This window comes from Oncorhynchus masou, chromosome 5, assembly GCF_036934945.1.
Source record: "Oncorhynchus masou masou isolate Uvic2021 chromosome 5, UVic_Omas_1.1, whole genome shotgun sequence".
In the NCBI taxonomy this organism is placed as follows: domain Eukaryota; kingdom Metazoa; phylum Chordata; class Actinopteri; order Salmoniformes; family Salmonidae; genus Oncorhynchus; species Oncorhynchus masou.
The window spans coordinates 72,334,594-72,347,362 of record NC_088216.1 but is presented as its reverse complement, the minus strand read 5'-3'; the positions used below and the strand labels follow the sequence as shown (position 1 = coordinate 72,347,362).

General features: G+C 42.5%; 1 protein-coding gene and 1 long non-coding RNA gene across 3 annotated transcripts in view; one reads left to right on the top strand and one right to left on the bottom strand.

Moving 5' to 3' along the window:
• The window catches only part of LOC135540212 (inositol 1,4,5-trisphosphate receptor type 1-like), a 149,072-nt gene that overhangs the window by 37,601 nt on the left and 98,702 nt on the right, over positions 1-12,769 (top strand). For both annotated transcript variants that reach the window (XM_064966700.1, XM_064966699.1), the window contains 10 exons: positions 245-399; positions 8,685-8,784; positions 8,875-9,035; positions 10,286-10,427; positions 10,553-10,711; positions 10,854-11,026; positions 11,453-11,572; positions 11,803-11,997; positions 12,166-12,417; positions 12,528-12,673. In XM_064966700.1, coding sequence (XP_064822772.1) covers positions 245-399; positions 8,685-8,784; positions 8,875-9,035; positions 10,286-10,427; positions 10,553-10,711; positions 10,854-11,026; positions 11,453-11,572; positions 11,803-11,997; positions 12,166-12,417; positions 12,528-12,673 — 1,603 coding nt within the window. The remainder of the gene's footprint in view (positions 1-244; positions 400-8,684; positions 8,785-8,874; positions 9,036-10,285; positions 10,428-10,552; positions 10,712-10,853; positions 11,027-11,452; positions 11,573-11,802; positions 11,998-12,165; positions 12,418-12,527; positions 12,674-12,769) is intronic.
• LOC135540213 (uncharacterized) overlaps positions 1-12,769 on the bottom strand; it is a 32,925-nt gene that overhangs the window by 2,829 nt on the left and 17,327 nt on the right. The window lies entirely within an intron of this gene.

Below are 12,769 nucleotides of genomic sequence, written 5' to 3'. Positions count from 1 at the left end.
GCTTTATCATCTTAATGTGATCCACTGATATAGCATTGATTAAGCTATTGTTGCCATGCATAAGTCAAACTATAAACAGATTGGAGGAAATGTGTGCAACATCTTCATGCTCTCAGCCTCATCTGTTACACACAGTCACATACAGTAATATCACTGCATTGAAAGTCTGAACTGAATTGCTGAGTCGGGATTTTAGTATGAAGCTCCATAAACTGACAGCGTCCTCTCCCTACTGTACCTGCAGTTGGACTCGGATCATGAAGCCCTGCGAGCGCGTCTGCGAACCCCTCAAGAGAGAGTCATGTACCAACTGGTGTCTGTCCCTGATGGCATGGACATCTCCTCTATCTTTGAGCTGGACCCAACCACCCTGAGAGGGGGTGACTCCCTGGTGCCCAGGTACATAGACAAATATCACTCCCCTCCACACATGCATTACATTCTATGATCTGCCTTTCGTCGCATCTTCAATCAACCTGGTCTAAATAGCACGGGTGTGATGCTTGATACAAATCTGTCTCGTCAGGGCAAGAGTTGGCCATGTGTGGGGCTCTGCTTCCTTCTGTAGCGTCCATGTTACAGACTGCTGCTGCTGACAGTCACGTTGTGTTGACTGGACGGGGGACCCACCATGACATATGAAACTGCTATTGATGCGGCTGCTCTTCACACCTTTCCTGTCTGGCAGGGGCTCTGGGCTCAGTCCCTTCGTAGACAGGATTAGGGCATTTCAAAGGCTTCAGATTTCTGGGCAGCGACAGAGGAGGGCCTTTGGGGGTGTCTAATCACACAGCCTAGTTAGTCTAAGAAACCCAGGAGCAGCATTTACAATTCAGAGATGATAATTTCAGGGCAATTTTGGGATAGCTAAAGGATGGCCGATTGTTTGCTCTTTGATCTGAATAGTGAGTTTGCAGGACAGTTGAGCTCAGTGCAATTTTGGCGCTTTTGTTTTCAAAGTGATTCATATTTTTCTAATGAAAAAATATCTCACCGTCTACCACTGAGTGTGTGCGCACCTGTGTGTGCGTGCCTGTGTGTGCACGCCTTTGTGTGTGTGTGTGTGTTGTAGGAGGTAGCACAGTTTGTTAACACTAGCTAATGATAGTCAGGAAAGTCCCGGTATGGTTTTAAGCAGGAAACCATGGTAATGGGGCAGACTGCAGCGCTACAGACTGGATCAGGATATCCAGAAGATGTTGCAACATGCCGTGATTTAGTCATATCTTCCAGCTGAAAAGAGAAGCCAGATGTTGCATAACCATCCATCCATCCACCCACACACCATAAACACACCATCATCTGGAAGGCATATTTTCCCATGAAGTAATTTGATCTTTCAGAGGGCTACTGCCAACTACGTGGGAATAGTCAGGTCCTGTCCATAGTACTGCATATACTTCTATATTCACATCTGGTGTGTTCTTTCCTTTTCACCTCCTGACTGCATCATGTGTTGGCTAAAATAACAATAGTGTGGTTGTTTCTGTCACCAGCGCCACATAAGACAAGGTGTGTGCCCCCTTCCCCCGTAGTGTCAGTTGGCATTGTGTCATGTTGTGAGGTACCTGCCTGCTGGCTACCATTGGCAGCACCCTCGCCCTCTGGTCCCCCTCCCTACCTGAAATAACCCATATTCGCCAGGACAAAGGCAGCCAAGCTGGGCTTTAGTTGCCAGTCATTAAGAGTGAGTGTGGTAGAAGTAAGCCTGTTATCCTAACAGGCCATTATGCAACCAGGCCAAGAATACAGCCAGAGAAGGTGGACACACACATAGATCCCAACCGGTATATTATTTCACTGAAATACAGGGCCTTCAGAAAGTATTCATACCCCTTGACTTATTCCACATTTTGTTGTGTTACAGCCTGAATTCAAAATGGATTAAATTATTTATTTTTCCCACCCATCTACACACAATACCCCATAATGACAAAGTGAAAACATGTTTTTAGAGAACTTTGCAAATGTATTTAAAATTAAATAACAAATTTACATAAGTATTCACACCTCATTGTAGAAGCTCCTTTGGCAGCGATTACAGCTTTGAGTCTTTCTGAGTAAGTCTCTCAGAGCTTTCCAACACCTGGATTGTGCAACATTTGCCCATAATTCTTTTCAAAATTCTTCAAGCTCTGTCAAGTTGGTTGTTGATCATTGCTAGACAACCATCTTCAGGCCTTGCCATAGATTTTCAAGTAGATATAAGTCAAAAATGTCATTTGGCCACTCAGCAACATTCACTGTCTTCTTGGTAAGCAACTCCAGTGTAGATTTGGCCTTGTGTTTTAGATCATTGTCCTGCTTAAATGTGAATTCCTCTCCAAGTGACTGGTGGAGATCAGACTGAACCATGTTTTCCTCTAGGATTTGGCCTGTGCTTAGCTCCATTCCATTTATTTTGTTACCCTGAAAAACTCTCCAGTCCTTAACAGTTACAAGCATACCCATAACATGATGCAGCCACCGCCATGCTTGAAAATATGTAGAGTGGTACTTGGTAATGTATTGGATTTAGCCAAAACATAACACTTTGTATTCAGGACAAAACATGTATTGCTTGCCAAATGTTTTGCAGTTTTTCTTTAGTGCATTGTTGCAAACAGGATGCATGTTTAAGAATGTTTTTAATCTATAAAGGCATCCTTCTTTTCATTATGTCATTTACAGGTGAAGTCGGAAGTTTACAAACACTTAGGTTGGAGTCATTAAATCTCGTTTTTCAACCACTCCACAAATGTATTGTTAACAAACTATAGTTTTGGCAAGTCGGTTAGGACATCTACTTTGTGCATGACACAAGTACTTTTCCAAACAATTGTTTACCGACAGATAATTTCACTTATAATTCACTGTATCACAATTTCAGTGGGTCAGAAGTTTACATTCACTAAGTTGACTGTGCCTTTAAACAGCTTGGAAAATTCCAGAAAATTATGTCATGGCTTCAGAAGCTTCTGATGGGCTAATTGACATCATTTGAGTCAATTGGATGTGTACCTGTGGATGTATTTCTAGGCCTACCTTCAAACTCAGTGTCTCTTTGCTTGACATCATGGGAAAATCAAAAGAAATCAGCCAAGAAAAAGAATTGTAGACCTCCACAAGTCTGGTTCATCCTTGGGAGCAATTTCCAAACACCTGCAGGTACCACGTTCATCTGTACAAACACTAGTATGCAAGTATAAACACCATGGGACCACACAGCCGTCATACCGCTCAAGTAGTAGACGCATTCTGTCACCTAGAGATGAACTCACTTTGGTGAGAAAGGTGCTAATCAATCCCAGAACAACATGAAAGGTGAAGATGTTGGAGGAAACAGGCACAAAAGTATCTATATCCACAGTAAAACGAGTCCTATATCGACATAACCTGAATGGCCGCTCAGCAAGGAAGAAGCCACTGCTCCAAAACTGTCATAAAGAAGCCGGACTACGGTTTGCAACTACATATGGGGACAAAGATTGTACTTTTTGGAGAAATGTTCTCTGGTCTGATGACACAAAAATAGATTTGTTTGGCCATAATGACCATCGTTATGTTTGGAGGAAAAGGGGGAGGCTTGCAAGCCAAAGAACACCAACCCAACCGTGAAGCACGGGGGTGGCAGCATCATGTTGTGGGGTTGCTTTGCTGCAGGAGGGACTGGTGCACTTTACAAAAATAGATGGCATCATGAGGAAGGATTATGTGGATATATTGAAGCAACATCTCAAGACATCAGTCAGGAAGTTAACCTCTAGCGAGCAATCCCGTATCCGGGAGCGTAATCATAGCCTCAAGTTCATTAGCATAACGCAACATTAACTATTCATGAAAATTGCAAATGAAATGAAAGAAATATATTCACTCACAAGCTTAGCCTTTTGTTAACAACACTGTCATCTCAGATTTTCAAAATATGCTTTTCAACCATCGCTACACAAGCATTTGTGTAAGAGGTATTGATAGCTAGCATAGCTTTAGCCTAGCATTCAGCAGGCAACATTTTCACAAAAACAAGAAAAGCATTCAAATAAAATCATTCACCTTTGAAAAACTTCGGATGTTTTCAATGAGGAGACTCAGTTAGATAGCAAATGTTCAGTTTTTCCAAAAAGATTATTTGTGTAGGAGAAATCGCTCCGTTTTGTTCATCACGCTTGGCTAAGAAAAACCCCCGAAAATTCAGTCATTACAACGCTGAACTTTTTTCCAAATTAACTCCATAATATCGACAGATACATGGCAAATGTTGTTTAGAATCAGTCCTCAAGGTGTTTTTCACATATCTATTCGATGATAAATCATTCGTGGCAGTTGTGTTTCTCCTCTGAAGAAAATGGAAACATGCACGCAGCTGGAGATTACGCAATAATTTCGACGGAGGACACCAAGCGGGCACCTGGTAAATGTAGTCTCTTATGGTCAATCTTCCAATGATATGCCTACAAATACGTCACAATGCTGCAGACACCTTGGGGAAACGACAGAAAGTGTAGGCTCATTCCTGGCGCATTCACAGCCATATAAGGAGACATTGGAACACAGAGCCTTCAGAATCTGGGCCATTTCCTGTTTGAAATTTCATCATGGTTTCGCCTGTAGCATAAGTTCTGTGGCACTCACAGATAATATCTTTGCAGTTTTGGAAACGTCAGAGTGTTTTCTTTCCAAAGCTGTCAATTATATGCATAGTCGAGCATTTTTCATGACAAAACATCTTGTTTAAAACGGGAACGTTTTTTATCCAAAAATTAAAAGAGCGCCCCCTATATCGAAGAAGTTAAAGCTTGGTCGCAAATGGGTCTTCCAAATGGACAGTGACCCCCAAGCATAATTCCAAAGTTGTGGAAAAATGGCTTAAGGACAACAAAGTCAAGGTATTGGAGTGGCCATCACAACGCCCTGACATCAATCCTATAGAACATTTGTGGGCAGAACTGAAAAAGTGTGTGCGAGCAAGGAGGCCTACAAACCTGACTCAGTTACACCAGCACTGTCAGGAGGAAGGGGCCAAAATTCACCCAACTTATTGTGGGAAGCTTGTGGAAGGCTACCCAAAACATTTGACCCAAGTTAAACAATTTAAAGGCAATTCTACCAAATACAAATTGAGTGTATGTAAACGTCTGACCCACTGGGAATGTGATGAAAGAAATAAAAGTTGAAATAAGTACTTATTCTGACATTTCACATTCTTAAAATAAAGTGGTAATCCTATCTATCTACCTAAAACAGGGAATTTTTAGTAGGATTAAATGTCAGGAATTGTGAAAAACTGAGATTAAATGTATTTGGCTACGGTATATGTAAACTTCCAACTTCAATTGTATGTTAGTATTGTAGAGTAACTACAATGTTGTTGATCCCCTCTCAGATTTCTCCTTTCACAGCCATTAAACTCTGTTTTAAAGTCACCATTGACCTCATGGTGAAATCCCTGAGCTGTTTCCTTCCTCTCCGGCAACTGAGTTAGGAAAGGCACCTTTATCTTTGTGGTTGAATCTGTGTTTTGATATTCACTGCTCGACTGAGGGACCTTACAGACCTTTTTGTGTGGGGTATAGCTGAGGTAGTCATACAAAAAAACAATTTTAAGCACTATTATTGCACACAGAATAAGTCCATGCAACTTATTATGTGACTTGTTTTGCAAATTTTTACATAACAAAAGGGTTGAATACTTATTGACTCAAGACATTTCAGCTTTATTTTATTTTACTTCTTAAAACATTAGTCCACTTTGACATTATGGTATAGTGGGCCAGTGACAAAACAATCTAAATGTAATCAATATTAAATTCAAGGTGTAACACTATGAATTGTGGAAAAAGTCAAGGGGTGTGAATATTTTCTGAAGGCTCTTTTTTCGAACGATATTGGTCTTTTTCCATTTTATTAGTCATATGTACAGAATACACATTGTATACACTGTCCAACGAATTGCTTACTTCCCACAACAACAATAAGAAACAACAATAGGAAATAAGAAAACAAACATAAAGTTAAATGGCTCAGTAGAACATAATAAACATTTTAGCATGAGCATAATAGAGGACGATACAATATTTACACATTTTTGTGCAGTATTTTGTAATAATAAGAGTTTGGTAGCAGCAGTTGTGATGTGTGTGTGTGTGTGTGTGTGTGTGTGTAGCATTAATGTCTATTTGTGTGTGGGTGTTTATGTGAGTTAGTGCATATGTGCTAAGGTGTGGAGAGTCAGTCCAAGTGGTCAGTCCAGTTTAAGTGTTCAGCAGTCTGATGGAGCCTGTTGGAATCAGGAAAACCTCCCACAGACCTAGCCTCAGTCCAAATCTGCATGTGCTTCAGGGAAGGGAACAGAGCTGTGAAGTAGCACAAAGCCATGAAGGAGTGACTGCTCAACTGCAGTTTTTCCCGTTAAAACCCAGAAGTTATTATTTATCATTTTATGTTTCTACTGTTGTGTGAGAATCTGTTTTTGGGTGTGTTCTTTCATGCGTGTTCAATCATGTGGTGTTCCTAGGTGTGGATTGATGCTGGCCCTCAGATCATCTTCTCCTATGCCATTGGCACCTACTATGCTGCAGCGGCCTCAGGAAAAAAAGAAAAGACATTAGTTTCTTCTCCATTTAGATTTGTTTCATCAAATTGTGAAATAATCCATGTCTGTTGTGAATATAGGTGATTATGATTCTTGGCATCATAACAATTACAGTCAAAGGAGTTGGACTGCAAGTTCCAACACAATCACCTATATTTACAACAGCCCTATTTTCCTTCCATTTTTTGTCTAGACGGCATAGTTGTGCAAGAAAGCAAGGTTCGGTACCCTTAGTGTTGGTACACAAAAAAGTGTTTGAATTTTGGAAATGGATGCTCATAGAGTTGTGGCCAAAGGTTTTGAGAATGACACAAATATTAATTTCCACAAAATTTGCTGCTTCATTGTCTTTAGATATTTTTTGTCAGATGTTAGTATGGAATACTGAAGTATAATTACAAGCATTTCATAGTGTCAAAGGCTTTCACTGACAATTACATGAAGTTGATGCAAAGAATCAGTATTTGCAGTGTTGACCCTTATTTTTCAAGACCTCTGCAATCCGCCCTGGAATGCTGTCAATTAACTTCTGGGCCACATCCTGACTGATGGCAGCCCATTCTTGCATAATCAATGCTTGGAGTTTGTCAGAATTTGTGGGTCTTTGATTTTCCACTAGCCTCTTGAGGATTGACCACAAGTTCTCAATGGGATTAAGGTCTGGGGAGTTGCTGGCTTCTTTGTGGCTTCTTTGTTGCACTTCTTGACACCAGGCCATCCTCTAAAAGTCTTCGCCTCACTGTGCGTGCAGATGCACTCACACCTGCCTGTTGCCATTCCTGAGCAAGCTCTGTACTGGTGGTGCCCCAGTCCCGCAGCTGAATCAATTTTAGGAGATGGTCCTGATGCTTGCTGGACTTTCTTGGGCACTCTGAAGCTATATAGAAAAATTTAACCACTCTCCTTGAAGTTCTTGATGATCCGCAATATCCTTGCCTGTGAAGCCTTTTTTTGTGCAAAGCAATGATGATGGCACATATTTCCTTGCAGGTAAGCATGATTGACAGAGGAAGAACAATGATTCCAAGCACCACCCTCCTTTTGAAGCTTCCAGTTTGTTATTCGAACTCAATCAGCATGACAGAGTGATCTCCAGCATTGTCCTCGTCAACACCCACACCTGTGTTAATGAGAGAATCACTGACATGATGTCAGCTGGTCCTTTTGTGGCAGGGCTGAAATGCAGTGGAAATGTTTTTTTGGGGATTCAGTTAATTTGCATGGCAAAGAGGGACTTTGCAATTAATTGAAATTCATCTGATCACTCTTCATAACATTCTGGAGTATATGCAAATTGCCATCATACAAACTGAGGCAGCAGACTTTGAGAAAATTAATATTAGTGTCATTTTCAAAACTTTTTGCCATGACTGTACACTTGTTTGAGGACGTTACAGAATGCCATCACACCCACCAATGGTGAGAGCCCACTGTAGCTGTTATTACCATCATCTATGCCTAAGTAGGTTTTGGGTGATTTAAACAACACATTGATACACACACAAACACACACTCAAAGAGCAAGCATCCTGCGAGGGAGAGGAATAACTCACCACGTTAGAGCAATGACAGTGTTGTTGTTATTGTAGAGGTTACTACTAGGGGGGATACTACTGACTCTGCCATCTATGACCATGCAGAGTGACCATGCAGACAATGCACTGTTATAGATTGTTGAGCTTGAATCAGGAGCAGAGCATGAGTAATCAATAACATTTTATTTTATTATATTAGGATCCCCATTAGCTGATGCCATGACGCCAGCTCGTCTTCCTGGTGTGACATGAGTTATTGAGCATCCTGTCCCATCCTCACAGGGCTTGGTTTACTTAACAGGACAACAACATTTGCCCATCCAAGTTAACAGAGCATAGCAACGATGGCAGTAATTCTGTTGCTGGAAGGTGTGATAACAGGGTAAAACCAGCTGGTATTCCCCAGTATTACCACACACTTCTATGAATGTTTTAGCAACGCTCACTTTTCAAAGCTACTGTAAGGTTGACACCTAAGGAAATACAATCCACAGACATTATTTTGAATATACAAGACTTACTATAGTGTTTTTTTATATTGTTGCTGTCCTCTGAGTTGCTCTGTCTTGATCCCTCAGGAACTCTTTCGTGAGGCTCAGGCACCTCTGCACCAACACATGGGTCCACAGCACCAACAACCCAATTGACAAGGAGGAGGAGAAGCCTGTCATGTTACGGGTGAGTGGCTGGGAAGGATAATAGTGGGTGACCGTTGGTCGGACTTGAACATCTATTTATTGAAAGTATGTTTTACATGTCCCTGTTTAGATTGGTACATCAGCGGTTAAAGAAGACAAAGAGGCCTTTGCCATAGTGCCTGTCCCCCCAGCGGAAGTCAGAGACTTAGACTTGGCCAACGATGCCAGTAAAGTGTTAGCATCCATCGCTGGCAAGCTGGAGAGGGGCACTATAACCCAGAATGAGAGGAGGTAAAGTGTGTCCCTGCCGCACTCCTTTGACCTACTGTATTACTTTATTGTTCAAAGGTTTGTGGTCACTTAGAAATGTCCTTATTTTTGAAAGAAAAGCAAAAATAATTGTCCATTAAAATAACATAAAATTGATCAGAAATGTTGTCCTGATTAAAGAAGCAATAAAACTGGCCTTCTTTAGGCTAGTTGAGTATCTGGAGCATCAGCATTTGTGGGCCTGAAACAAAGTACTTTCCTCAGAAACTCGTCAGTCTATTCTTGTTCTGAGAAATGAAGGCTATTCCATACGAGAAATTGCCAAGAAACTGAATATATTGTACAATGCTGTGTACTACTCCCTTCACAGAACAGCACAATCTGTCTCTAACCAGAATAGAAAGAGGAGTGGGAAGCCCCGGTGCACAACTGAGCAAGTACATTAGAGTGTCTCGTTTGAGAAACAGAATACTCACAAGCCCTCAACTGGCAACTTCATTAAATAGTACCAGCAAAACACCCGTCTCAACTTCAACAGTGAAGAGGCCACTCCAGGATGCTGGCCTTCTAGGCAGAGTTGCAAAGAAAAAGCCATATCTCAGATTGGCCAATAAAAAGAGAAGATTAAGATGGGCAAAGGAACACAGACACTGACAGAGGAACTTTGCCTAGAATGCCAGCATTAGTTTTCCGTTTTCAGCTGTGCTAACATAATTGCAAAAGGGTTTTCTAATGATCAATTAGACTTTTAAAATGATAAACTTGGATTAGCTAACACAACGTGCCATTGGAACACAGGCGTGATGGTTGCTGATAATGGGCCTCTGTATACCTGTGTAGATATTCCATAAAAAATCAGCCATTTCCAGCTACAATGGTCATTTACAGCATTAACAATGTCAACACTGTATTTCTGATCAATTTGATGTTATTTTAATGGACAAAAGTTTTGCTTTTCTTTCAAAAACAAGGAAATTTCTAAGTGACCCCAAACTTTTGAACGGTACTATATCTGGTAGGTTGAAAGTATTTTTAGAAGGCTGTTGTTGGACTTTTGACATTTGGTAGAACTATTATTTTTCATGTTGAGATTGTCATCATTTAACACCTACACCAGGTAGTAGTTTTTCTTTAACACCTACACCATAGTTTTTCTCCTTTAGCTGTTGTTCCTAGCTCATCTCTCTGGAGAGGCTGGCTGTAGGAGTTGGTGTTATCTGGTACCTTGGTAGAACCAGTCACCTCCCTGGCCCTGTCACTTTGGTCTCTAGGTTTGTCACTAAGCTTCTAGAGGACCTGGTCTTCTTCGTGTGTGACATCCCCAACACTGGCCAGGATGTGCTGGAGATCATGGTCAACAAGCCCAATCGAGAGAGACAGAAACTCATGAGGGAGCAAAACATTCTAAAACAGGTACACCTCATCGTACAATACAGCGGTAGTATCATCTACATTGGGCTTGGTTAAGTTGACCTCTCTGCATTGTCAGTTTGAGCATCACAATTAAAATTACACATGGAATCCATATCCCTCTTTAGATTTTCAAACTTCTCCAAGCCCCGTTCACGGACAGCGGGGATGGTCCCATGCTGCGATTGGAAGAGCTTGGTGACCAGCGCCACGCCCCCTTCAGGCATATCTGCAGGCTCTGCTACAGGGTATTACGGCACTCCCAACAAGACTACAGGAAGAACCAGGTTGGTGTGCATAAATTATTGATTGATTGATGTTGTATCAGACGCAGAGATGCAGAATTTATTTTGTTAAAAGGCTAAGTTTACTTGACCTGTTAGTTGTACGTTAGAATGGTGCTGACCCTCACTGACTCCCCCTCTACAGGAGTACATAGCCAAGCAGTTCCGCTTCATGCAGAAACAGATAGGCTACGATGTTCTGGCTGAGGACACGATAACAGCCCTGCTCCACAACAACCGCAAGCTCCTTGAGAAACACATCACAGCTGCTGAGATTGACACCTTCGTCACCTTGGTCAGGAAGAACCGGGAGCCCAGGTGAGACCAAGAAGAGGGGCAATAGGATGGGGGCATGCCATGAGCCTGATTCAGAAGGTTGTTTGTGGGCAGTTTGGGTGGAACTTTTTTTGTACAGCACCAGCCAGGGAATGTAGTAGATGTAGATTTATTCAAATGTATGCATGAGGATATCAGAGGAAGGGATTGTGTGGGATCATGGCACTGGAGGTAATTGCTGTCATTACTGCTGTCAAGCTCCAGTCATGCCTTATGCTACTGGTGATATGAGAAACATGCTGGTCCAATGGCCTGGATGAAGAGGGCTTTTACTGGAGTCTCATGGAGCTGGTAGGGGAACTGGGACAGAGCCAGAATAAGCCTACTCTGGGAGCCTGTAGTGTAGCCACTGGCAGTTGGGCCTGTACATTGACAATCATTCCCTTTCTCTTCGTCTCTTATCTTCAGGTTTCTGGACTACCTGTCTGACCTGTGTGTGTCCATGAACAAGTCCATCCCAGTGACTCAGGAGCTAATCTGTAACGCCGTGCTGGACCCTTCCAACGCAGACATCCTCATCGAGACTAAGTATACCCCCCTAGATATGATGATTTTGTTTTACCCTAGCACTGAAAACATGAGCGTGGGTGTGTGCATGTGTTTGAACATTGATCTGATGCTTTCTAATTAGACTGGCTCAATTGCTGTTATTAGTAATGCTGTCGATTTATGGAAACAAAACACAGATGTGTTGTTTCAGTATTCATTATTTTCTGCAGTTTCTTTGTTGACTGTCTGTTTTATTTGCCGCCGACCAGGCTAGTTCTGTCGCGCTTTGAGATTGAGGCTGTAACAATTGGGGAGGCTCCCGTGGAAACGGAGGAGGATGAAGAAGAGGTGTGGCTCTTCTGGAGGGACAACCTCAAGGAGATCAAGAGCAAGAGTGTCAGAGAGCTGGCCCAGGACGCCAAGGAGGGCCAGAAGGAGGACCAGGAGGTGGTCAGCTATTACAGGTCAGGGATCAGGGCCTTACAGGGTTCACAATGCGTTTTGGTTGGATAGTTAGTGTTATGACAGTATGTAGAAGCATATGCACCAGTCATTTGATTGTCTATGTGTAGGCCTGCTTTCAGACTAGGGCCCTGACCAGATGTTAAAGTATGTTCCTCTCCCTCTTGCAGGTACCAGCTGAACCTGTTTGCGCGGATGTGTCTGGACCGTCAGTACCTGGCCATCAATAAGATCTCCGGCCAGCTGGACGTGGACCTGATCCTGCGCTGCATGTCTGACGAGGACCTGCCCTACGACCTGCGCGCCTCCTTCTGCCGCATGATGCTGCACATGCACGTGGACCGCGACCCCCAGGAACAGGTCACCCCCGTCAAGTACGCCCGCCTCTGGTCTGAGATTCCCTCCAAGATCGCCATCGGCGAGTGAGTGGGGTTTATGAACGTGTTATTAGAGTCCTTTCAGAGATATTCTACATTACCTGAGCTCATCTACAGGCTACCCTTTACACAAAAATATTCTCTCCCTTTCTAAGCTACGACAATGATGGGACAACCAGAGATGAGATCAAGGAGAGGTTCTGCCTGACCATGGAGTTTGTGGAGAACTACCTGATGTCTGTGGTGTCTCAGAACATCCCCTTCGACGACAGAGAGAAAAACAAGCTCACCTTCGAGGTAGGTTTCCCTGGAAACAGCATGATGTCAACCAGACAACTTTACTTTGAGGTAGGAATGCATAATGTATATGTGGAGAATTTACTCCCCTCCTTTTTCT